The sequence below is a fragment of the Neoarius graeffei genome, chromosome 24, assembly GCF_027579695.1.
Source record: "Neoarius graeffei isolate fNeoGra1 chromosome 24, fNeoGra1.pri, whole genome shotgun sequence".
Classification (NCBI taxonomy): domain Eukaryota; kingdom Metazoa; phylum Chordata; class Actinopteri; order Siluriformes; family Ariidae; genus Neoarius; species Neoarius graeffei.
In genome coordinates this window covers 44,898,722-44,924,935 of record NC_083592.1, presented here as the reverse complement: position 1 = coordinate 44,924,935, position 26,214 = coordinate 44,898,722, and the positions used below count along the sequence as shown (strand labels likewise).

Genomic DNA, 26,214 nt, shown 5'->3' with positions numbered 1-26,214 from the left:
TGTGAAATAACCTATCCCTACGCACTATGTAGTGTAAGAAGGTGCTATTTGAGATCGGGCCACATTAACTCTACTGCCACTAGGTTGTGTTGTTTCAATTCAAGCTAAAAATGGGACGCGAGCTTGCTCGAGAAGGTTTCATAGAGGTCTCTGGATGTTAGACGTAGTGAGTGATTATCATTTTTGCGTGGATAGGTGACACTTTCTACGCCAAAATAAAGCGTTTACTTGGCTAATGTTGTGGACTTTGCTTAGCTTACGTTAGCGCTTGGGCGTTTAGATAGCTTAGCCAGTTAGCAGTAGAAAATGTATCTTTTATATACAATTCTCGCAGCACTTTTGTGTTTTCTGGTAATGAAATGGATGAAGCGCAGAAGGTACTGCATGGATATAAGAAGATTGGATGGAAAAACTGTTCTTATAACTGGTAAGCTCATAAAGTACTAAAGGGTGCTAAACAAATGGCCGAATTTCAAATGATTGCCTACTTCCTGTGTTCGCGCACTACGTAGGGGATGAAATAATGACGTCTCGCACTCTATGTAGTGCACTGCACTGTGCAGAGAGGTGTTTTTATATCCAGCCATTGTAGCTAACCATTTTGGCATGATCTTCATCTCATCATCTCTAGCCGCTTTATTCTGTTCTACAGGGTCGCAAGGCAAGTTTATTTATATAGCACATTTCATACACAATGGCAGTTCAATGTGCTTTACAGAAGTAAAAACAAAAACAGTAAACAATAGAGAAATAAAATTACATAAAATAATTTTATCTTTATTCTAAAATAATTAATTAAAAGAATTAAAAGAAAATAATAAGAATTAAACAATAGTAGAAATAAAATATTAAAATGCCAAAAAGAAAAAGGAGAAAAAAAAGAAACTAGCAGAATAAAATAGAATAAAGTTAAAGTAAATTTAAAACATGCAGAGAAAGTAAAGATTATAAAAAATGTAAAAATATTAATTATTTAACAGAAAGCATCTGAAAACAGCTTGGTCTTTAGTCTAGATTTGAAGCTGCCAACAGCAGGAGCATTTTTAATGTCCTCTGGCAGTTGGTTCCATAGCTGTACTGCATAGTAGCTAAAAGCTGCTTCACCACACTTTTTGTTTTAACAACTGGTTTTAATAGTAAATTTTTCTGTTGCGATCTGGTAGATCTGATTGGGTTAGGCCGCTGCAACATATCAGAGAGGTAATTGGGCCCTGTACCATTTAGAGATTTGTACACCAGCAGCAATGCTTTAAAGTCAATTCTGTAGCTTACTGGAAGCCAGTGAAGGGACCTTAGAATTGGAGTAATGTGCTCTGTTCTTTTTGTTCGTGTGAGAACCCGCAGGCAAGCTGGAGCCTATCCCAGCTGACTACGGGCGAAAGGCGGGGTACACCCTGGACAAGTTGCCAGGTCATCACAGGGCTGACACCATTCACACTCACATTCACACCTACGGTCAATTTAGAGTCACCAGTTAACCTAACCTGCATGTCTTTGGACTGTGGGGGAAACCGGAGCACCCGGAGGAAACCCACGCGGACCAGGGGAGCTGCTAGAAATCTTGGGCCCTATGAAAGATTATAATTTAGGGGCCCCCCGGTAAAATTTTCAAGCTCAAGCAACTGAATTTGAAGTCTGTTTTTGGCTGGCACTTCTACTTTACTATGCATGTGATCAGCTACCTAGCAAGTTTAGGTGATACAATTATTTGGTATTTGAACACTTTTTAAATGCAGAATTAGACTGAATAGACTGTTGCCTTAAAAATGATGTATATGGAAGATGTATATATTTTTTTCTTTTATGAGCAACTATTATCAGTAGCCTATGGAGTTAATTCAATCCAAATGTTTGTGTTGAGAGAAATTGCATGAATCACTGTATCAGTATGGATTTATAACATTCTGTATGCACATTATGGATACTCCAGAGCCCTCCAGCAAACATCATCAATAATCAGGATTACAAAATGTATTTCTTTGTTTCCTCCATTTATTGACTTATTGTATGTGATCAAATGTATGCCTTGATGAATAACTACACTAGTTTTTTGATACAATTACATAGTGCACTGCAAGAAATCCACTAAGTGTTTTTGGTTTCTTTTAGGCATCACACATTTATTAGAAAACACAGCAAATGTTCAAATATTCAAGTTAAATATTTAGCAACAGTATCAATAAATCCACACATGAACAATAGCATTGATATCTATGACCACAGCTAATGTGCAAAATATTAAAGTTAAATACTTAACAATATCAACAAATCCACACATGAACAATGGCAAAACATCTAGACTTAATTATACAATAAAGATACCTATGAAAAAAGGTGATTTTTTTTTTTCACACACAGTGTGATATCCGGACTTCATAATTTATCGCTCCTGCTTAGCAACTTCCCAGAATCAGACTGTACCATTAGTAAAAAGGGTGGAGGGGTGAAATGACTATCATAAATAATTCAAGAAAAATGTTATAGCAAATCATAACCATGTATAATTTGCTTATTTTAACAGATGAAATATTTTATTTCAAAAACTTACACAAGGCAATACTATTAAAATGATATTAATATCCCTCACAGGCCCCCCTGTCAGTGCCGGGCCCTTAGAATCGTCCTAACTTCCCCCCCTTAGCGGCGCCCCTGACGGGGAGAACATGCGAACTCCGCACAGAAAGGCCCTCGCCGGCCACGGGGCTCGAACCCGGACCTTCTTGCTGTGAGGCGACAGCGCTAACCACTACACCACCATGCCGCCCTGGCATGATCTTGTTCCTTCTAATGTGTCTTTCTCTGTTTTTGCTGATCATACAGCAATTTGGAAATCTGGAAAAAACATACATTTTCTACAGAAACATATCGTTAGCATAATTGCCTAAGTCATATTTGAATGTTTTCGGAAAAAAAGAAAAAACACAATTTTTAGCAAGCACATTGGTATTTTTTTAATTGATTTTGTAATAGTAAGTTCAACAAGATGTGTGAACAAGTTTGCAAAAAAAAAAGACATCATTGATTGCATAACAAATAAAAGTGACTTAGGCAATTTTTCTCTTACATATAAATACAAACATAACATAGAAAAGTAGTTTTACTTTCCTAAACATGACCAAGTTGTTTTACTTGTTTAACCTTAACCAAAGTCCTACTCAGGTGCTGTGGGAATTCGTTTTCACACTGTCTATTGATGAGGGAGGTTGTCAGAGTAATGGTGGACCACTCTTGGTAGTACTGGTTTCATTGCCTGCAAGTCATTGAATTTCCTGAGAGTGATTGGCAGTTGGGCAGGAAAGAATGGGACCCAGTGGAGTGGTTCTTCGGGGATGCTGAGTCGCTGATGTAGGTCCTCCCAGTCTGACTCAAAATCCAACTTGTGCCGGATTCGACCATCTGCCAAGTACTGGAGAGCCCGAAGGCTATGGACTGTGGGGTCGCCAACTTTTCTGCCTGGTTGAATGTTGGTGACATAGGCCCCAGATAACTTTATGAAGTCATTGTGGTATAGCTGGGTCACCTTGTATGGGGATGGATGCAAACGTGCAGTCTCAAAGGTGGGGTTTACATTAGACCGTATCAGCGGATCATCAGATTAACGTTTTTAAAACGATTAGTGTGCACACAGCAACACCAATACACGATTTGCGTGCACACAGCAACACCAATACACGGATACGCTCGGCTCCGCAGGCATCCTGCGCTCCAAATCACTCCGCCCTGAACAGCGAGTGCCCTCTGGAGGGTGTGCACTCCGGCCCTGCGCAGCTCGCAGAGCGCGCGAGTATAGCGCACGAGCAGTGATTCGGGACTGAGCCGCTGTGTGTGTGATCCCAGCGCATATCACTTACCACTTGCAAGTGGAAGGATGGCAAGCCTAAAGACAATCATAACTACACAATGGGCAGTATTTGCATCAGTATTTGCAGTATTTTCATACTTTTATACTCTTTAATGAAAGGTGATACAAGGCGGAAGTCCGCGCCGTTTTTCAGCAGTCACGTCACATGACCAACGCCAGCGAATCAGGAAGGTGGATGTCACAGTGACGTTGTCCAATGACGACGCCAGCTAGAGCTCAGCACAGCGTATCCGCGTATTCTCAATGTTTACACAGCACCGGAGCTGACACGATCTGGATTGAATACGTGGACCCTGGCGGATTCCCGTTTCCCGGCGTTTCCAGGCGGTTTAATGTAAACGGACAGTGCATCCGCGAAGAAAACGAGACAGATACGGTCTAATGTAAACTTGGCCAAAGATGACAATGTAATCACGTGGAGTGTGAATATCTTTGATGGTACGCTGTTCAATGAGGCTATGCATGGAGTCACACTCCATTTGTGTGTCAAAAATGCCTAAGTCAAAGAGATGACTAAGGCAGCTAGTGATTTTGGACTCTAAAATGTGTTCTGATAGGCTGAGGACATAGGCAATAAGGCAGGGTGATGCAGCAGTGGTAGGAGAGTAAAAGTTAGGCAGATATCACAATTTGGCCAAAAAATGACTTGGGCAATTATGCTATTAGGCTAACAATATACTTTAGTTGGCTTTAGATTTCATCAAATCTGGGTGTGATAAATGGGGTTTTAAAATCTCTGAAAGTAAATCCTCTGTGGTCTTATTCCATAAAGGTAAAAAATATTATATAAAATTGATGTATAATGGTAAATAAATAAAAATGATAAAACTGTAAAGTTTTTAGGCCTTTACTTTGACTCCAAACTTGCATGGGAAAACTCATCTCATCTCATTATCTCAAGCTGCTTTATCCTTCTACAGGGTCGCAGGCAAGCTGGAGCCTATCCCAGCTGACTACGGGCGAAAGGCGGGGTACACCCTGGACAAGTCGCCAGGTCATCACAGGGCTGACACATAGACACAGACAACCATTCACACTCACATTCACACCTACGGTCAATTTAGAGTCACCAGTTAACCTAACCTGCATGTCTTTGGACTGTGGGGGAAACCGGAGCACCCGGAGGAAACCCACGCGGACACGGGGAGAACATGCAAACTCCACACAGAAAGGCCCTCGCCGGCCCCGGGGCTTGAACCCAGGACCTTCTTGCTGTGAGGCGACAGTGCTAACCACTACACCACCGTGCCGCCCCGCATGGGAAAACTCACGTAACTAAATGTCGTAAAAGAATAAATGTTTCTAAAGTTATATGTGGCAGCAAGTGGGGTATTGACAAAGAAACAATGATCATTCTCTATAAATCTTTAATTTGATCATGTCTTGATTATGGGTGTGAAGTTTATGATACTGCATGTATTTCTAGGAAAAGACAATTAGATGTTATTCAAAATCAATGCCTTAGAATCTGCACTGGCGGCACGGTGGTGTAGTGGTTAGCGCTGTCGCCTCACAGCAAGAAGGTCCGGGTTCGAGCCGGCGAGGGCCTTTCTGTGTGGAGTTTGCATGTTCTCCGCGTGGGTTTCCTCCGGGTGCTCCAGTTTCCCCCACAGTCCAAAGACATGCAGGTTAGGTTAACTGGTGACTCTAAATTGACCGTAGGTGTGAATGTGAGTGTGAATGGTTGTCTGTGTCTATGTGTCAGCCCTGTGATGACCTGGCGACTTGTCCAGGGTGTACCCCGCCTTTCGCCCGTAGTCAGCTGGGATAGGCTCCAGCTTGCCTGCGACCCTGTAGAACAGGATAAAGCAGCTAGAGATAATGAGATGAGAATCTGTACTGATGCTTTTAAATGTACTCCTTTGGAGATGGACTGTTCTGTTATGCCTTTAGACCTAAATTTAAACAAACTCAAAGTGCAATTAAATATAGATCTTTTGAAGATCATCCAACAAAAAAAAATGTTTTTTAGAACAACAAATTTGTAACCTTAATCTTCACTTTCGTCCTATATTTTCTAAAGTTGTTCATAGTCTTCCGGTTCCAGCTTGTTATCCTTTGGTTGATCCTTTTCCGTTCCGGGAATCCCAATCTCCAAAAGTTTATTTGGATTTAGTCCCTAAAATCTCTAAACAAGAGGATAATAGTTGCTACAGTGGTGCTTGAAAATTTGTGAACCCTTTAGAATTTTCTATATTTTTGCATAAATGTGACCTCTAAAACATCATCAGATTTTCACACAAGTCCTAAAAGTAGATAAAGAGAACCCAGTTAAACAAATGAGACAAAAATATTATACTTGGTCATTTATTTATTGAGGAAAATGATCCAATATTACATATCTGTGAGTGGCAAAAGTATGTGAACCTCAAGGATTAGCAATTAATTTGAAGGTGAAATTAGAGTCAGGTGTTTTCAATCAATGGGATGACAATCAGGTGTGAGTGGGCACCCTGTTTTATTTAAAGAACAGGGATCTATCAAAGTCTGATCTTCGGTGGGGGTGATTTTGGTTTTGGCGTTGGGCGGGGTGAATGGTCAGGAGTTGTTTGTGGGAAGTGACAGAGTAGGAAGTGTGGGATGGATGAATCTGAGCGTGGGTTTGGTGAGGATGGGGGTCCCAAGCGTAAAAAATCGAAGGGGATTAATAACAGTATTAATGAGAATATGGATACATCGGTGAGGAAGGAATCATATAAGGTATTTATTACGTTGGTTAAAGAGGGTGATTCGTTTACGGGTTGGAGTCCTATCCAGTTGACGAGGAAGGTGTATGAGGAGTTAGGAGAAGTTGTGCGTGCCATTAAAACAAGGATTGGGTCACTTCTGGTAGAATGTATGGATGAGGCACAATTACAGGGATGTGATTTTTCCGCGAATTCGCGGAATTCCACTTTTTTCACCTCAAAATTTGAAAAAAAAAATTTTCCGATTTTTCGCTCAAAAATCCGCATTCATATCCTATTCGTTCCGACTTTCAGTAATTCCGTCATTTGAGATGAAACGAGGTACGTGATTGGCCCATCGCTCTGTAACAACCAATGAACGCGCTTGTTAGATAGCTGTACGTAAGCTCGCTTCAAACAAAGAGTTGAAAGATGGCAGCCTCCGTGATCGAGCGTAAAGATGCACCTGATCATCAATTTGGTGTGTGTGTGTGTGTGTGTGTGTTTAAAGTAAATAAACATGGGAAAGAAGAAAAAAACAACCCAGCTCATTTCTTTCCCCATAATAAACCTGTGAGTGGTGATGGCGTCACTGCACGTGCCACAGTTGGGTATGTTTTTGCGGTGTGACGAAGGTTGCCGTGGCAACGGGGCCTCGCGCCATCTGTTGCTTCCTGGATGCGCATGCGCACGCTATGAAAGCTGTGGTGAAAAGGTTACCATCGGAGGCTAAACCTTCTGAGGAGAAAAGAAGGGGCGGTTTTTATTTGTTTGTTTTAGTTACGTCCGAAGAAACAGCAGTTTAAATCACGGCTCTAGTTTACAAATCAAAATGGTTACTCAGTGAAAACAAAACAAAAGCTAGAGAGAGGGGGAGTGGTGTAGAGAGAGGGGGAGTGGTGGGAGTTTAACCCGGGAAAGTGAGTCTGTGAGGCGGCAGTGATGCTTGACCCCTCCTGCCTCCTCTCACTTTACCTCAGAGTCTCTGCCAACTTCATCACAGATTATTTCACCTTTTTCACTCGAAGTTAGTTTTAATTTTCGCTCAAAACTTTTCCCACAGCGTGGATGTAAGGTAATTATACACAATTTTGATTTGTTTATTCAATATTAAAATGTTGGTGCAAATAATACATACTTGCCAACTTTTCAAAATTCTCATGAGGGAGAAAAGTGCATGAAAGACATTTTCAATTGGCCGAGGGTCTGATGCGCGGTTGAAATGATAAAAATAGTGGATCCCAATTAATTGCAAACACATTTTTTGTGAATGTTGTTTAGTGAAAAAGTGATTTTTATTCTTGCATATGAAAATCCTCAAGTGAGTGAACACTGTACAGTTCTGTATATGAGTCAATTTCACAGAAAACGTATTTTTTTTGTCCGGACGTGTTTTGTTTCCATTTTGAGATTTCTAAAACCTTTTTATGGTCTCATATGATAAAACATTATCAGTTCTACCTTGCATTTCAAAATTTGACTACTTTGGTTCATAAATGTGAATTTTGTAGCAAATTTTAGGGTCGAAAATGAGCAAAAATGGCTGTTCCACTGAAAAGAGACTTTTTTTCAGACATGATTCTTAATGTTAGACAAAAGTGGAATTGAAACTTTTTCATGTTCAACGACAAGACTGTGGAAACCACAATGGACATATCACATGTCCATTGTGGTTTCCACAGTCTTGTCGTTGAACATGAAAATGTTTCAATTCCACCTTTGTCTAACATTAAGCCGAGGGCTTGTGTTTGCTTGCCATTTTAGTACAATTTTTAAGTCAGAAAACCCCAGACCCCTGGCTAAAATTTTCAGATAATTTCACCAGCCCCAAATCACATCCCTGCAATTAATGAGAACAGTAAAGATGACTAAATTTGCTGGGCAGAATGTAAAGTGTGTGGTAGGCTGGGATAAAAAACTGATTAGGGGAGTAATAACTGGGATCCCTGTTGAGGATTCAATGGAAGACCTAATGGCTAGTATTAGAAAGGTCAAAGTAAGAGGCTAAGCGCCTAAAAATGAAAAGGGATGGGGTGTTGAGCGACAGTCTGTCGGTTTTGCTTACGTTTGATGAAATCATGCTTCCCCAAAAAGTGTTTATAGGGTTTGAGTTTTGATGTAAGGGCGTATATCCCTCCTCCATTGAGATGTTTCAAGTGCCAAAGGTATGAGCATATAGCAGCAGTATGTAAAGGGAAATTAAGATGCAGTAAGTGCAGAGGAGAACATAATTATGGGGAATGTGCGGAAGGGTCACTTCAAAAATGTTGCAATTGTGGTGGTAATCACAGTGCAGCGTATGGAGGCTGTGAGGTGTATAAATGAATGAGAGAAGTTCAGAGAATTAAAGTTGAGCAAGGAAAGTCTTATGCCGAGGCAGTTAAGCAAGTTCCTAAACCAGTTAATGTGGCAAAGAATGATAATGGCAGATCGAAAGGAGAGTGCACGACATGCAAAAAGATTCAAGAAGATTCACTGATTGTTAAGAAACGGGACTTTGTGTTTTTTATGGCCGATGTCATTAATAAAGCGGCTCAAACAAGTAGCAGAACAGACAGGATTAAAATCATAGTTAAGTCTGGCAGGAAACTTTTGAACGTGCAAGGGTTGGAATGGACAAGTGTTGTGGATGCTCTTAATGAACAAGACGCTACTGTTGAGGAGTCCTCTCTTTATCAATCATGTTCAGGACCTTTAGTATCGTATTAATGGTGTTGCATATCCTTCAATGGAATGCAAGGAGTTTGATTTCCAATGGCCAGGAATTTAAGAAGTACATTGAGAATCTTGATGTAATGCCTGATATTATTTGCATTCAGGAATCCTGGCTGATACCTAGGCTGGACTTTGTTATTAAAGGGTTTATTTCAGTGAGAAGGGACAGGGACTCTGGTATGGGTGTTGTTGTTGTTGTTACCTTCATTCAGAGGGGGGTACAGTTTAGGGAGGTAAGGAAAGGAGATGACATGGAATATATTATTGTTGAAGTTTGGTGTGATGTTGGTAAAGTTTTAATTGTTAACTTTTATAATCCTTGTAGGCAGTTGGAAATGAGATCACTTGAAGAAATTTTTACGGCTATGTCTGGGAAAATAATTTGGCAGACCTGCCAACCTTTACGCATTTTGCGTAGCAGATACGCATTTAGACATCAAACTACGCTGCTACGATTTAACACTTCAAAATACGCAAAAAAGCCATTGATGGCTTTGAGTTCAAAGATCTTTAATATTCCGGTTCAACTGTCTGTGCATTCGCGCACTAGGCAACTCGTCTATGGGTTGCCAGCAACCTGTAGAAAAAAGAAGACTTCGACCAATCACAGCGCTAGTTTTAAACTCTTCAACTAGGCCTAGGCTATGAGGCTCAGCGGAGAGCCTCGGTCCTCGAGGAGCCGTCAAAACGAAAGTAACGAAATTGATTTTCATCCCTCTCGGTCGATCTTCATACTGTGACTGGTTTCACAAGGGAAGATGGTGCTAAACACCGTTTCGAAGGTAAATGGGCAGGGCAAGGGTATTGTGAATAAAGCAAGGACACCCGTCCTAACGTCATAGTTCAAAGCACAGTGTTCTGCCTTATCTGAAGGAAATATTTGTTCCAGCTTGTTTTGATATTTGACCCAGGCTTCTCAATCCAAAAAATATTGCATAGCCTAAAGTGAAAATATAGTAGCCTACTGACGTTTCCATCCAGTCAACCGATAGACGCGTTAAAGTCTTGTGAACTCAGCCACTCGTGCATGTGAGATTCAATGAGCAGCGCACAAAGTGTTTTCATGTAAGTGCGTGTGGTGGATGATGATGGTGTGTGTGTGTGTGTGGAGGATGGTGCGTTTGTGTGTGTGCGTGCCTTGCAGTTAATAATACACATGACGTCAGATGAGGATACTGACCGAGAGAGAGAGAGAAGCAAATCTAAAAAGAAGCGAGTCTATGCCCCTCAGAAGTTCCTAACGAAGTATCAAGATCAATGGCCATGCCTCCGCCCCCTAAACTGCCTAATCATGCGTTTTGCACAGTGTGCAATTATGATTTTGACATTAGCCATCAAGGAAATACAGGTAATAATATTGCTAACATAGAAATGCTTGCATTTATATACATAGGCCATTATTTTTTCCAAATTAGGCCAGGTCAGTGAATATGAATATTATAAAGGCTATGTTATTGGATAGGCCAGAGCAGCCTATAATTTATTTTCAGTAAATTTTTCTGTGTGGTTATCAGTTTGCATTTACTAAATATTAATATTGAAAAATATATATTTATATAGGTACTCTGGAATATTCACTTTCGATGTTTAGTGTGGGCAGCACGGTGGCGTAGTGGTTAGCGCTGTCGCCTCACAGCAAGAAGGTCCTGGGTTCGAGCCCCGGGGCTGGCGAGGGCCTTTCTGCGCGGAGTTTGCATGTTCTCCCCGTGTCCACGTGGGTTTCCTCCGGGTGCTCCGGTTTCCCCCACAGTCCAAAGACATGCAGGTTAGGTTAACTGGTGACTCTAAATTGAGCGTAGGTGTGAATGTGAGTGTGAATGGTTGTCTGTGTCTATGTGTCAGCCCTGTGATGACCTGGCGACTTGTCCAGGGTGTACCCTGCCTTTCGCCCATAGTCAGCTGGGATAGGCTCCAGCTTGCCTGCGACCCTGTAGAAGGATAAAGCGGCTAGAGATAATGAGATGAGATGAGGATTGTGTGTGTATTTTGCAGACTGCCGGCATCTGTTTTAAAAGACATAGTCTGTAGCCCTTTGGTTTTTCTGTTATCTATACAATATAATGCTAAATGTCAAAAGGGACATAGCATGCTATTTGGGATTCTTTGTTGTTTATAATTCCCAATGTATTTAAGATACAATATGCCAAAGGCAGTACATTCATGGATTAAAGCAAAAAAAATTATTTGACTGAAAATTTACGGGGGTTATGGGTAGATTTCGATGAAATTCTGAGAATGGTTAACTTAGAACTGATAACTTTTATTATCAATTAATTAATGGATTAATATCTCATATCATCTCTAGCCGCTTTATCCTTCTACAGGGTCGCAGGCAAGCTGGAGCCTATCCCAGCTGACTACAGGCGAAAGGCGGGGTACACCCTGGACAAGTCGCCAGGTCATCACAGGGCTGACACATAGACACACACAACCATTCACATTCACACCTACGGTCAATTTAGAGTCACCAGTTAACCTAACCTGCATGTCTTTGGACTGTGGGGGAAACCGGAGCACCCGGAGGAAACCCACGCAGACACGGGGAGAACATGCAAACTCCGCACAGGAAGGCCCTCGCCGGCCACAGGGCTCGAACCCAGACCTTCTTGCTGTGAGGCGACAGCGCTAACCACTACACCACCGTGCCGCCCATGGATTAATATATTCAATTTATTGTTGAGTGATTCTTCACCATTATTCGTTTTTGAGATATTCATTTTTGTTTGCAGCTTCATAGACAATTCTTTCTTTGAATTTTGCAGCAATGCCATGCGTGCACAAAATATGAGGCATGAGCATTTGACAGTGACAACCAAGAGAGGGCGCTCCTGTCTTCCGAGACTGATCGCATCAAATCGACCAATGGCTGCGATGTGGTCAACAGCAGGTCATGCTGCGCTATAAAAGCACAGACACATTTTCTGTGCACAGACGCGATCAGCCATAGACGGACTGACCTCCGTTGGGGTGAGACTTGCTCCTGGTAAAGAAGAGGTTTGCTGAAGACCCCTTACATTGGCCTTGTGGCTGGCTTCCAGTTGATGGCGCGACAGCACTTTCTTTCCATTGCTTCCGTATATTTTTTTTTTTTGTGGCAAACCAGACAAATGCAAGCGCCTGGAATGTTTAGTTTTTTGCACCATAATGGCTTTCCGTTTTCACCTATTTCGTACAGCCAAGCCCACCTCCACTTGTTTTTTACACCTTTATTGATGGTAGACACATCAGTGCCTTCTTTCATGTAAAGCGCATCCATGCTGCCGAAACCGAAAGCAGAATGACATGCTCCTCTATGCTCGATGTCAATATAGAAAAAAGTTTGGATATTTTAAGTTTGTTTCTTAGACAAGGATTTTTTTTTAAGCTTGTTACCTCGTTAACAGTTTCGGCGAGATAACTCGCCGAAACTGTTAACGAGGTAACAAGCTTAAAAAAAAATCCTTGTCTAAGAAACGAACTTAAAATATCTCTAATAGTTAGACATAATGAACATCCACTACATAGAAAAAAGTTTGGATCTTCGCTTAAATTAAAATTGGAGTTTGACCTTACTTTGTGTTGAAATACGACTTCAAAAACAATTCAAGATTTTATTAAGAGAAATATTGTGGCCAACACGAGTGTCAAGTTACCTAAAAGATCACGTGAAGTTGGCTGCTATCTACTTTGCGTTCGTTCTCATTTTCTTCCATCATTTCATAGGCCAGAAACAGATGTTTTGACGTAATTTAACTTAGTAGGCTATGATTATTATTTAACCGTAGTCTTCTAGACATTTTGACTGTTTGGGGCATTGAACGCTGGTGTATGATTTTCAGGGAATAAAGTTTAGCGCATGTCGGAGCATCATTGCACTCGCAGCCTCCAACTCCTCAAACGTCCTTTAAATTGTGATATAACGTAGGCTATAAGGCACGGTTCTAACATGCCTTACACATTGGCCTAACGAAAATAATAATCGTTGGGGCGTCTGCTGATTTGTTAGTTATAAATTTAGGTCTAATTACTTCTGACAGTCTGCAAGCATTGCACCGTCAGGTCTTCAAGTCTGGCTGAAGCAGAGGAGCGGGCTTTCCGGGGTTTATTTTTTCATTTTTTTTTTAACATGCTCTATTTCTATATGTCCAAGTTTGAACTGAGTCATTTTGGCAAGATTTAATTTAATACAAAACAGAAATGGTCAGACACAAGCACGCCAAGCACATGGGAATGTATTTTGCCAATTTTGACAGCGCATGTTTTTTTAATGCCGCACCGTAGACAGCGAACGTTTAAACATGATCAAACATAGGAAATGAACGACACAAAGCATGGCTCAAAAACAAAAAAGTTAAATAAACCCTGCTGATAGTTGATGGTGTTGCAACACATCAGTGTTATAACCCAATCTCTACCCAACCACCCGTCATTTAGGGTTCCGGTGGGGGTGGAGGTGCTAAAAGATGGGGTGACGAGGGGGCAGATGGATACTAGAAAAAGCTAATTGGGAGAAGTATACAGAGTTGAGTGATGAGTGGCTATCATTGGTGGAGGATGATGTAGGTGTGGAAGAGATGGGAATTAGTGCAAGTATAGTGGCTGTGGCAGAGGAGGCTATCCCAAAGACAGAAGCCAGGCCTTTGAGCAGGATTGTACCTTAGTGGTCAAAGGAATGTCAAGATGCAGTGAAGAATAGGAACGGGTTATTCAGGATATTAAAGAAATCTCATAACTTTCAGTCTTTGAGTATAAGAGAGCGCAGGCTCTAGTGAGGAGGGCTGTGAAGAAGTCAAAAAAGGAGTATTGGAGGAGGTTTTGTGACTCCTTGGGGCGTACTACCCCCATAGAGAGAGTGTGGGGTACAATTAAGAAAATGAATGGCATTAACAGAAGCTATGACTGCGTTCAGACTGCACCCTGAAATGACCCATATCCGATTTTTTTTGCCCATATGCGACCTGTATCCGATTTGTTATTGACAATCTGAACGACACAGATCCGATTTTTTTCACATGCGACCCAGGCCGCTTGGATATGTGGTCCTAATTCCGATGCATATCCGATATTTTCACATGCGACTGCAGTCTGACCGGACAGGTCGCATTCATGCGACCTACACGTCATCAACAAGAGACAAACGTCACTATTCTGCGTTGGCTAATCCCGTCTCTTTGGTGGAAAACAACAACATTTGTACAGTTTTCAGAATTTAAATAGACTTTTATAGAATTGATCAAGCTAATGGTGGATTTGGTAGGGACCTGGATGTTTATCTGTTAGCCTGATTAAATAAAACAGTTTCTATAACTGATTTATAACTTAAACCATCCTGTATTACAAGATTATAAGATTGTTCTGGAAATTTCCAGTAATTTGACACCTTCGGTCTCATTAGTCTGCTGCCCACATTAATCAGATTATTGTGTGACTTCCGCCGCCACCACAAAAACCACATCGCCAGGTCTCGCCTCATCTCCATGCTTTACTTGCAAACTTGAAGAGTGCGCTTTTTTTTTTGTTTACGTATTACGTAGATGTGCTTATTACGTGTCAATTTGCGCATGCGGGACACTTTTGGGTCGTTTTCCGTTCATATTGGAGATCGCATACAAGTAATGTCTGGTAATGTGAACGGCCTAACAAAAAAATCGGATTTCACAACAAATCGGATATGGGTCGTTTCAGGTTGCAGTCTGAACATAGTGTAAGACTACCCCTTGATTATTGATGGAGAAAATGTTGCAGCTGGGCGGCACGGTGGTGTAGTGGTTAGCGCTGTCGCCTCACAGCAAGAAGGTCCTGGGTTCGAGCCCCGGGGCCGGCGAGGGCCTTTCTGTGCGGAGTTTGCATGTTCTCCCCGTGTCCGCCTGGGTTTCCTCCGGGTGCTCCGGTTTCCCCCACAGTCCAAAGACATGCAGGTTAGGTTAACTGGTGACTCTAAATTGACCGTAGGTGTGAATGGTTGTCTGTGTCTATGTGTCAGCCCTGTGATGACCTGGCGACTTGTCCAGGGTGTACCCCGCCTTTCGCCCGTAGTCAGCTGGGATAGGCTCCAGCTTGCCTGCGACCCTGTAGAAGGATAAAGTGGCTAGAGATGATATGAGATGAGATGAAAATGTTGCAGCTACTAGCAAAGATGAGGCAGAGGTTATAGCTAAAACATTAGCTAGAGTGCATAGCTCTGATAACCTAAGTCTGGTGGAAAGGAAGAAACAATCTTAAAATACACTGAGAATGTGAGTGTTGGTCAGAAAGAAAGCAGTTTGAGTGCCCTGTTTACAAGATTAGAGTTAAACAATGTCCTGAGGAAAATAAGGAAGTCTGCTCCAGGGAAGGAGGACTATATCTGTTATGAAATGTTGAGTAGGCTCAGTGATGGGGGGGAAACAAGCTATTGCTGCTATTCAATAAAATATGGGTAGAGGGGGTGATTCCTAGGGAATGGAAAGAGTCTTTGATTGTACCAATCAGGAAACCTGGTAAAGATCCTCATAACCCAGGTAGTTACCGGCCAATAGCTTTGACTTCCCAGGTGGGAAAAACCATGGAAAAGATGGTAAATGATAGGCTGACCTACTGGCTAGAGACTAAGGTGGGGTTTACATTAGACCGTATCAGCGGATCATCAGATTAACGTTTTTAAAACGATTAGCGTGCACACAGCAATGCCAATACACGATTCGCGTGCACACAGCAACGCCAATACACGGATACGCTCGGCTCCGCAGGCATCCTGTGCTCCAAATCACTCCGCCCTGAACAGCGAGTGCCCTCTGGAGGGTGCGCACTCCGGCCCTGCGCAGCTCACAGAGCGCGCGAGTGAAGCGCACGAGCAGTGATTCGGGACTGAGCCGCTGTGTGTGTGATCTTAGTGCATATCACTTATCACTTGCAAGTGGAAGGATGGCAAGCCTAAAGACAATCATAACTACACAATGGGCAGTATTTGCATCAGTATTTGCAGTATTTTCATGCATTTATACTCTTTAATGAAAGGTGATACAAGGCGGAAGTCCGCGCCGTTTTTCAGCAGTCGCGTCACATGACCAACGCCAGCGAATCAGGAAGGTGGATGTCACAGTGACGTTGTCCAATGACGACGCCAGCTAGAGCTCAGCACAGCGTATCCGCGTATTCTCAATGTTTACACAGCACCGGACCAGACACGATCTGGATTGAATACGTGGACCCTTGCGGATTCCCGTTTCCCGGCGTTTCCAGGCGTTTTAATGTAAACGGACAGTGCATCCGCGAAGAAAACGAGACGGATACGGTCTAATGTAAACTTGGCCTAAGGGACTTCTCCAAAGCTACCAGAGTGGCTTTAGGAGAGGTAGAGGTACCATGGATCCAGTAGTGTGTCTAGAAGACTTCATAAGGAGAGCCCAAGTAAATAAAGAATCAGTAGTAGCAATATTTTTTATATTGAAAAGGCTTATGACATGCTTTGGACAAAAGGTTTGTTAATCAAGCTGCAGCAATTAGGGGTTGGGGGTAGAATGCTCCAGTGGGTGGAGGCTTTCCTGACTGACAGACGGCTAAGGGTTAAAAGAAATGGGGACGTAAGCTCCAGCTATGTAGCAGAAAATGGCACTCCTCAGGGAAGTATTGTTAGTCCATTACTGTTTAATATAATGATAGATCAAATATTTAAGAATGTACAGGAGCCTGATGGTGTAACCTTGTTTGCTGATGATGGAGCTATGTGGAAGAAGGAGAGGAATTTGGGTTTCATTATAAATAAAATGCAGTGTGCAGTTAATGAAGTTCAGCAATGGGCGGTTCAGTGGGGATTTAGGATCTCAGTGGAGAAAACAAAATGATTTTCTCTAGGGGAAGTATTAGTCCTGAGCTTAAAATTTACCTGGCAGGCAGAGAGCTGGAAAGAGTCGGGTTTTTTAAGTACTTGGGGGTATGGTTTGACAGGAAGTTGACGTGGGCGTTCCACATCCAGAAAATGGTGGATAGGTGTAAAAAAAAATTCTAAATGTAATGAGGTGCCTGTGTGGGGTTGAATGGGGTGCATCCGGTGCAGCACTGAGATCAATCTATACTGGCCTCCTGAGGTCAGTATGACTATGGGTGTATAGCCTATGGGTCGGCTTCCAAGTCATTGTTGCACAAACTAGATGTGATACACAACCAAGCTTTGAGAATCTGCTGTGGAGCAATTAAAACATCACCAGTGGCAGCCATTCAAATTGAGGTTGGGGAAATGCCCTTATATTTAAGAAGACAGCAGCTTGCCCTGGTGTACTGGGCTAACCTCAGGGGTCACAGTGATGGCCACATTACTGAGCCAGTCCTGAAATATTGCCAAGAGCAACTGTATGAGGGAGGGAAAAGCTTTGAGTGGACAGTCAAGGATTGGGTTATGAATATGGGATTAAGTGGCTTTAATATCTGCCCTACAGTATCATATTCTACAGTTCCCCCTTGGACCTTTGAGGAAGCTAAAGTAGACCTGGGGCTGCTTGAAGAAAGGCAGGAGTGTGAGGTGGACAAGTGGAGAGTTGATGGGTACAGTCATGGACATTACAGCCATGAACATTACAGCAAGAGTATGTTCATATATACAGATGCCTCAAAGGGTCCTGATAAAAGGGTGGGAGTGGCGTATGTGGTACCCGAGCTGGGGTTGGCCATTAAAAAGAGAATAACTGATGACCTGGCTGTGTATACAGCAGAGCTGGTAGCCATATGGTTTGCCCTGCTCTGGATAGAGGGTAATGGGGATAGGCACAGGCAAGTGGTCATAGCATCTGACTCTAGCTCTGCTCTTGTGAGTATTCACTCACATTCCACATCCAGGAACGACATTCTTCTTGACGTTTTACAGTTGACAAGTGCGTTAATGAAGGCAGGTTTTAAACTTTCCTTTTTATGGGTTCCAGCTCATGTAGGGGTGGAGGAGAACGAGTTGGCTGACAAATATGCCAAAAGAGCGGCAAGTAGGGACAATATAGATACTAATATACAGTATAGTAAGGCTGAAGTCAAAAGCATCATTAAAGATCACGTGGACAAGCCAGAAGGCTATTGGAAAAATGTTTTGTGGACGGATGAGACCAAAATAGAACTTTTTGGTTTAAATGAGAAGCGTTATGTTTGGAGAAAGGAAAACACTCCATTCCAGCATAAGAACCTTATCCCATCTGTGAAAGATGGTGGTGGTAGTATCATGGTTTGGGCCTGTTTTGCTGCATCTGGCCCAGGATGGCTTGCCGTCATTGATGGAACAATGAATTCTGAATTATACCAGCAAATTCTAAAGGAAAATGTCAGGACATCTGTCCATGAACTGAATCTCAAGAGAAGGTGGGTCATACAGCAAGACAACGACCCTAAGCACACAAGTCGTTCTACCAAAGAATGGTTCAAGAAGAATAAAGTGAATGTTTTGGAATGGCCAAGTCAAAGTCCTGACCTTAATCCAATCGAAATGGTATGGAAGGACCTGAAGCGAGCAGTTCATGTGAGGAAACCCACCAACATCCCAGAATTGAAGCTATTCTGTATGGAGGAATGGGCTAAAATTCCTCCAAGCCGGTGTGCAGGACTGATCAACAGTTACCGGAAACGTTTAGTTGCAGTTATTGCTGCACAAGGGGGTCACACCAGATACTGAAAGCAAAGGTTCACATACTTCTACCACTCACAGATGTGTAATATTGGATCATTTTCCTCAATAAATAAATGACCAAGTATGATATTTTTGTCTCATTTGTTTAATTGGGTTCTCTTTATCTACTTTTAGGACTTGCGTGAAAATCTGATGTTTTGGGTCATATTTATGCAGAAATATAGAAAATTCTAAACGGTTCACAAACTTTCAAGCACCACTGTAGTTGACCTCTCACAAAGTGATGTATGTGATTTAGGTGGTGTTTACATTAGACCGTATCCGTCTCGTTTTCGTCGCGGATGCACTGTCCGTTCACATTAAAACGCCGGGAAACGACTCCACAGGCGGAACAACTTGAATCCGCCAGGGCCCACGTATTCAACCCAGTTCGTATCTGATCCGGTGCTGTGTAAACATTGAGATACGAGGAAACGCAGTGCTGAGCTCTAGCTGACGTCGTCATTGGACAACGTCACTGTGACATCCACCTTCTTGATTCGCTGGCGTTGGTCATGCCACGTTGGTCATGTGACGCGACTGCTGAAAAACGGCGCGGACTTCACTTCCTGCTATTGTTTCCGCCTTGTATCACCTTTTTGTTTTTCATTAAAGAGTATAAAAGTATGAATATAATGCTTTGCATAGGCGGTTTTAAACGGGGGCCAGGGGGGGCCAGTGCCCCTGTAAAATTGCTCCTGGCCCCTGTTGTGGCCCCTGTGCTGAACAGGTAACAAGATTTATTAATTTTGACGTGCGCTGGCTCGAAGATCGGAACTGACATGACGGAGTGTTCTACACGGACTCCTTAAAGCGCTACACGCACACTGTTACCTGCAGCAGAAAGACCCGCAGCAGCGCGAATTGCACTGTAAAAAAAATATTTGTTGTTTTAACTTAAGTTAGTGCAAGGGCTGCCTTAAAATTTTGAGTTCACTGGAATTCACATAGTAAGTTAAATTGTTGTGAACTTACTATATTAATTTTCAGTGAACTCAAAATTTTAAGGCAGCCCTTAAGGCAACCCTTGCACTAACTTTAAGTTAAAACAACAAATATTTTTTTTACAGTGTGTAAACTTCGGACGTGAGAGATTGCAGCCCTGCAAGGACTAGGCTACTGCAAAGAGGCGAAGGTAAGGAAAATTATTCAATTTCGTAACGTCAGTGTTTGCACATATCCGTGTTTTACTGTTGTTGTTCACTACAATAATAAATCCGTTTTATTGCGCTTTCTTAAAAGTGCGTTGCACAGCAATAAGTAGCCTAACTTAATATTTTTGGGAAATGGGTAAAATAACCGACAGTGTTTAACCTTCTTGTAAAACTTGAATGGCCTTTTGATATGTAGAGGCTACATTCCTCTCCGTTTACTTTTTAGTACAGACCTACTGTAGGCTATCATCATTGAAAGAAGCAAGAAGGAGATTGTCCTTTTTTGTCCCTGTTGGCAAAAAGCAACATAGAGAGAGTAAGGAAGATGAAGATTATGAAAGAGGAGAGAGAGCCAGAGGTAGAGAGAGAGCCAGAGGTGGTGGTTGGAGAGGTGGAAAGTGAGGCATCTGAAAGGCAATCTGAGAGTGAGGATGAAGACATTCAGGATCAGATTGAGGGACAGAATGAGGGACAACCCAACAAGTCATTGGGACAACCAGATGCACCATCAGGTTTGTGATGTTGAATAAATGTATGTGTGTGAGCAGTGTCGACCTACAATTCATATAGCCTACTCTGAAAGTGTGAAGTCTGAATAATAATTAATAAATCTCATCATCTCTAGCCGCTTTATCCTTCTACAGGGTCGCAGGCAAGCTGGAGCCTATCCCAGCTGACTACGGGCGAAAGGCGGGGTACACCCTGGACAAGTCGCCAGGTCATCACAGGGCTGACACAGAGACACAGACAACCATTCACACTCACATTCACACCTACGGTCAATTTAGAGTCACCAGTTAACCTAACCTGCATGTCTTTGGACTGTGGGGGAAACCGGAGCACCCGGAGGAAACCCACGCGGACACGGGGAGAACATGCAAACTCCACACAGAAAGGCCCTCGCCGGCCCCGGGGCTCGAACCCAGGACCTTCTTGCTGTGAGGCGACAGCGCTAACCACTACACCACCGTGCCGCCAATTAATAAATATAAAATACAAATAATAGATATAATAATAAATGAATGATAAATGTTGTTCTCAGTCGCACTCTCATTTACTGTATTCACCTTTCTCCAGATATCAGCAAGTGCTTGGACAACACTCCAGTGCAGCCACGTCTGAAGAAAAGGTTCATTGTATGCAAAAATAGAAATCTTATTTTACAAAAAAGAGAAACATGGTTTTAAGATTTACTGAGCACAATTTATTTTATGTTTAGGCTATTGAGACAGAATGTTTATCTCATTGTATTTATGCTCAATGTATTTTGTTTTGGTTTTAAATAAACTAAACAAAACATTTTGAACGCTTAAATATTGCCATGTTTTGCCCATATGTGCCCCCCTGAAAAAACACTGGCCCCACCTCGGCCCCCCTAGTAATTTTGGTCTAGAACCGCCACTGATGCTTTGCTTTGTCATTCTTAAATGTTGTTCATGGTAAGATGCAAGTACTGCCCATTGTGTAGTTATGATTGTCTTTAGGCTTGCCATCCTTCCACTTGCAAGTGGTGAGTGACTTGCGCATGCCCGATATGCACTGGGATCACACATACAGCGGCTCAGTCCCGAATCACTGCTCGTGCGCTTCACTCGCGCGCTCTGTGAGCTGCGCAGGGCCGGAGTGCGCACCCTCCAGAGGGCACTCGCTGTTCAGGGCGGAGTGATTTGGAGCGCAGCCGCTGAGGAGGAAGCGCTGAGCCGCACTGACACATTTCAACTTGCGTGCCGAATTAGTCACGTGATTAGCGTATCCGTGTATTGGCGTTGCTGTGTGCACGCGAATCGTGTATTGGCGTTGCTGTGTGCACGCGAATCGTTTTAAAAACGTTAATCTGATGATCCGCTGATACAGTCTAATGTAAACACCACCATAGTGTTGTATACTGAAAAACAAAAATATTTGAGCGCGGCTCTGCTGTGTACTGTACCTTTCACTTGGGATATGGTACTATCATTTGGCAGTATTTATACCAAAACTCAACATACTTCATTTTTGATTAATGTAACTCTGTCTATAATTCATCATCTTTATTCTCACTTCTACATGGATCGTGTTGAGCGGAGAGGGTTAACGGCCTTGCCCATGGGTTCAGCAGTGACCTTTTTTTTTTTTTTGCCACCACTCTATGATGTTCTTACACTTATTTGTTTTTCATTTTCAGGCGGTAACTCTGGCATCGGGAAAGAGACGGCTGTGGCTTTGGCCGTGCGAGGAGCCCGAATAATCATCGCCTGTCGAGATGAAGACCGAGCCAGGAAGGCTGTGCGGGAGATCAAAGACAGGAGCCACAACATGAACGTGCTCTTCATGGAGCTGGACCTGGCCAACATGAGGTCCATCCGAGAGTTCTGCAAGAACTTCTTGCAGAAGGAGAAGAGGCTGGATATTCTCATCAATAATGCAGGTGAGGACAGTGGACAGCTTGCAGAGCCTTTCGGAAACATTACACCAAAGCAACTCACAGGTATATGTACTCTAATTACATATTGGGGGTGAAAAGGAAAGTTTTATTTTATTCTGGTTTATTTTTATAAAAGTGTTTCTTTTGTGCTTACAATTCTTCAGGTAGCAGATGGCTCTAAAATATTAAGCCAGTATCTCACTGGGCTGCGACAGCTTGCGACAAATTGTGAACGTCATTCGCGAGAGAGTTTCAAAAGTGTCTTGAAACATTCGCGGGGCTCCTCAATTTCCTCGCATGAGTCGCAAAGTGTCCCTCCTTTGTCGCTAAAATTTTGAACGTGTTCACAAAATTCGTGCGAGAGAATTTCTCTCAAAATAGCCGCAAATGCGTCGCTGGTGTCGCAAAGCCGTCGCAAACCTTTCTCAAGTCAGTTTCCGTGAGACAGGAAGTGCGAGTGCATCTCACTAGGCCGCAACAGCCTGCGACTAGTTGGAGACGCAACAATTGCGATAAAATATGCGAATATCAATTCAATGTGATTCCAAGTGAAAATTGTCTAATTCGCATATTTTATCGCAATTCTTGCGTCTCCAACTAGTCGCAGGCTGTCGCATCCCAGTGAGATACTACCCTTACCAACTGCTACTTTAAACAACAGAGCATACTATTTGAAAACTTCGTAGCATGTTTTAAGAGAACCCTTCACATCTAGAAAGGTTTTTGTGTTCTTTTGGGATGACGCTGTTCGGACACAATCGGTATGAACATTTGTCACGAATGTAGAATTTAAGGAGCTAAAATACATATTAAGCAAATCGGCTGATATAAATTTATACAGGCAGACATTAAGAATAGAGTAATGTTGTTTAAATGCATCTTTGTTAGTTTCTCAAACTCAAACCACAGGAATATAAATATGAATTAAATATGTTTCCCATATGTAAACAACTTGAAGTCTCATGATTGAGTGTTCAAGCAAGAACAAATTTAATGCATTTTTTTCTGAATTGGCCTAAGATCATGAGTCTGTTAACACTGACTTCCAACCCATTGTCCAAGAGAGCAAACTAAACACCAGAAGGGCATTTGGAGACCTCAGACATCCACCAAGGACAACAGTCGACTCTTCTACTGTATGATATGCAAATCTGCAACCACAACCATTTTATATATCTGGATATATTTCCAAAACTATTATAATTAATGTGCCTACATGTGTATCCCAGAAGATTACTGGTACCCATGAATGTGGTGTAGTGGTTAGCACTGTCGCCTCACAGCAAGAAGGTCCTGGGTTCGAGCCCAGCAGCCGGCGAGGGCCTTTCTGTGTGGAGTTTGCATGTTCTCCCCGTATCAGCGTGGGTTTCCTCCGGGTGCTCTGGTTTCCCCCACAGTCCAAAGACATGCAGGTTAGGTTAACTGGTGACTCTAAATTGACTGTAGGTGTGAATGTGAGTATGAATGGTTGTTTGTCTCTGTGTCAGCCCTGCGATAACTTGGCGACTTGTCCAGGGTGTACCCCGCCTCTCACCCATAGTCAGCTGGGATAGGCTCCAGCTTGCCTGCGACCCTGTAGAACAGGATAAGTGGCTACAGATAATGGATGGATGGATGAATGAACTTTACTGCCATCTACAGGATTTTTAGATGTATGGCATTGTTGAGTGCAGACTTCCAGCAAGGCCAAATGCCGCATCACTCAACATGAGCAAAAGTGAAACCTCGTGATTCGGATCCACTCCAAACGTGACTGAGTTCTTGTTTGGTCCATGCTACATGCTTCCACCAAGTTTCATGGAAATGAAGTCAGTAGGTTTTACACAGTCCTGCTTACAGCAGACAAACCAATGAATAAACCACACCAAAAAAACAACCTCCTTGATAGAGGTAACTAATAGACACTATTTAGTCACATGTGAAATCAGTGTTTTATAGTATGTTTTTTAGTTTTTCCTGTAGTACATTTAAAATGCTCAGTCACTGTGATTTTCCATCAATGGACCACCAGTGTTACTGCTGGCTTATGCATGTAATAAAGAGAGCACTGTAACTGGTTCAGATTTCCTTAGTGTTGGCGAGTGTATAAGAAGCCATGTTCTTGTCCTGAACTATCCTGTCTTCTTTGCTCTCTCTAGGTGTTCCTAGTGTCTTGGATTGGACCGATGATAATTTTTCCATGTGCTTTGGTGTAAATCACCTGGGTCACTTTCTCCTGACCAATCTTCTGCTGCCGCGACTTAAAGAGAGCACACCGAGCCGCGTCATCACCCTCACCTGCTCCAGCTACAAGTACCAGAGACTGGACTTCCAAGACCTTAACTACAACCTGTTCCCTTTCTTCACCTACTGCCGCAGCAAACTGGCAAATATCTACTTCACCCAGGAGCTGGCTCGCATCACGGAGGGCAAAGGAATGACTGCCTACACTGTGCATCCTGGTGATATGAGAAAACACACACACACACACGCACACTTCTGTTAAATACAATCCACTGCTATACTGAAATATTGGCACCTTTCAGGAGAACAGGCAAATATAATTTGTTTATGAAGGGTGCCAATAATTCACTGTTGTCTGCTCTGGTACAGAAAGCTGTCCCATGGTCTCTATAAAAACTCTCTAGAGTAATGAACTATACATACAGTGTATATAATATATATCTATATCACCATGGAAAGGGGTCAGATATTATAAACGCTGACTAAACTGTAAATGCTGCCACCTTTGAACTATAGCAAACCTGAATACAGTTGTTTTTGTAATTTTACTGATGCATGCACTGATCCATGTTAAGTTATAGAGAATAGGAAGAGTCTATATTTACATAAACCATGTAATACGAGTTTAAATGCAAAGGCATGAGCAGCAGGTGTGTGTGTGTGTGTGTTCATCTTACTCCTCATCCTCATTGCAGGTTATGTGCAGAGTAACTGGACGTGCCACTACTCATTCCTGTACCAGCTGCTCATGAAGGTGATCATGTTTATGTTTTTCGTGTCGTGCGAGGCCGGGGCGCAGACCGTTGTGCACTGTGCCGTGTCGGATGAGGTCATGGCTCACAACGGGGGTTACTTCAGCAACTGCAGACCCGCCTCGTTAAAACCTTACGCCAAGGACAGTGGCGTGGCCAAAAAACTCTGGGAGGCTAGTGAGAGATTGGTCAAACTTGCCTAAAAGATGTCTGATTGTCAGTATTGGATTTTTTTTAAATAAACTATTTATTGTGTGTATAATAACATTTTTTTCTTAAGTATTCAACGAATTATGTGATGCTTGACCAGCCTCTTGCTAAAATAAATAGTTTATTAATGAGAGTCTGTTTTTTGTTTTTTTTCCCCCTGATCAATGACAGGATATGAGTGTTTCTGTGAATACTGAGAAATTCAGGGTGGGCAATTTGGCAAAAATGTATGTTGGGTTTTGGTATAAATACTGCCAAATGATAGTACCATATCCCAAGTGAAAGGTACACAGCAGAGCCGCGCTCAAATACTTTTGTTTTTCAGTATACAACACAATCACATGCATCACTTTGTGAGAGGTCAACTAGTGTACAGTGGTGCTTGAAAGTTTGTGAACCGTTTGGAATTTTCTATATTTCTGCATAAGTATGACCTAAAACATCAGATTTTCACACAAGTCCTAAAAGTAGATAAAGAGAACCCAGTTAAACAAATGACACAAAAATATTATACTTGGTCATTTATTTATTGAAGAAAATGATCCAATATTACACATCTGTGAGTGGTAAAAATATGTGAACCTTTGCTTTCAGTATCTGGTGTGACCCCCTTGTGCAGCAATAACT

General features: G+C 42.4%; 1 protein-coding gene across 1 annotated transcript; it reads left to right on the top strand.

The window, feature by feature from the left end:
* The first annotated feature begins 70 nt into the window (after positions 1 to 70).
* si:dkey-174n20.1 (uncharacterized protein LOC796174 homolog) lies at positions 71 to 25,720 on the top strand. Its single transcript, XM_060907357.1, has 4 exons — positions 71 to 427; positions 22,163 to 22,405; positions 24,541 to 24,843; positions 25,321 to 25,720. Exons 1-4 carry the CDS (start codon positions 307 to 309, stop codon positions 25,578 to 25,580), a joined length of 927 nt encoding a protein of 308 aa, XP_060763340.1. The 5' UTR covers positions 71 to 306; the 3' UTR covers positions 25,581 to 25,720.
* Positions 25,721 to 26,214: the final 494 nt, after the last annotated feature.

What these genes read in the sequence shown, in the direction of transcription:
- si:dkey-174n20.1 (XM_060907357.1), top strand. Translation starts at nt 307, where the DNA reads ATGTATCTTTTATATACAATTCTCGCAGCACTTTTGTGTTTTCTGGTA. An exon ending in AAAAACTGTTCTTATAACTG is followed by an intron (nt 428 to 22,162) that starts GTAAGCTCATAA and finishes TTTCATTTTCAG; the next exon opens with GCGGTAACTCTGGCATCGGG. An exon ending in TATTCTCATCAATAATGCAG is followed by an intron (nt 22,406 to 24,540) that starts GTGAGGACAGTG and finishes TGCTCTCTCTAG; the next exon opens with GTGTTCCTAGTGTCTTGGAT.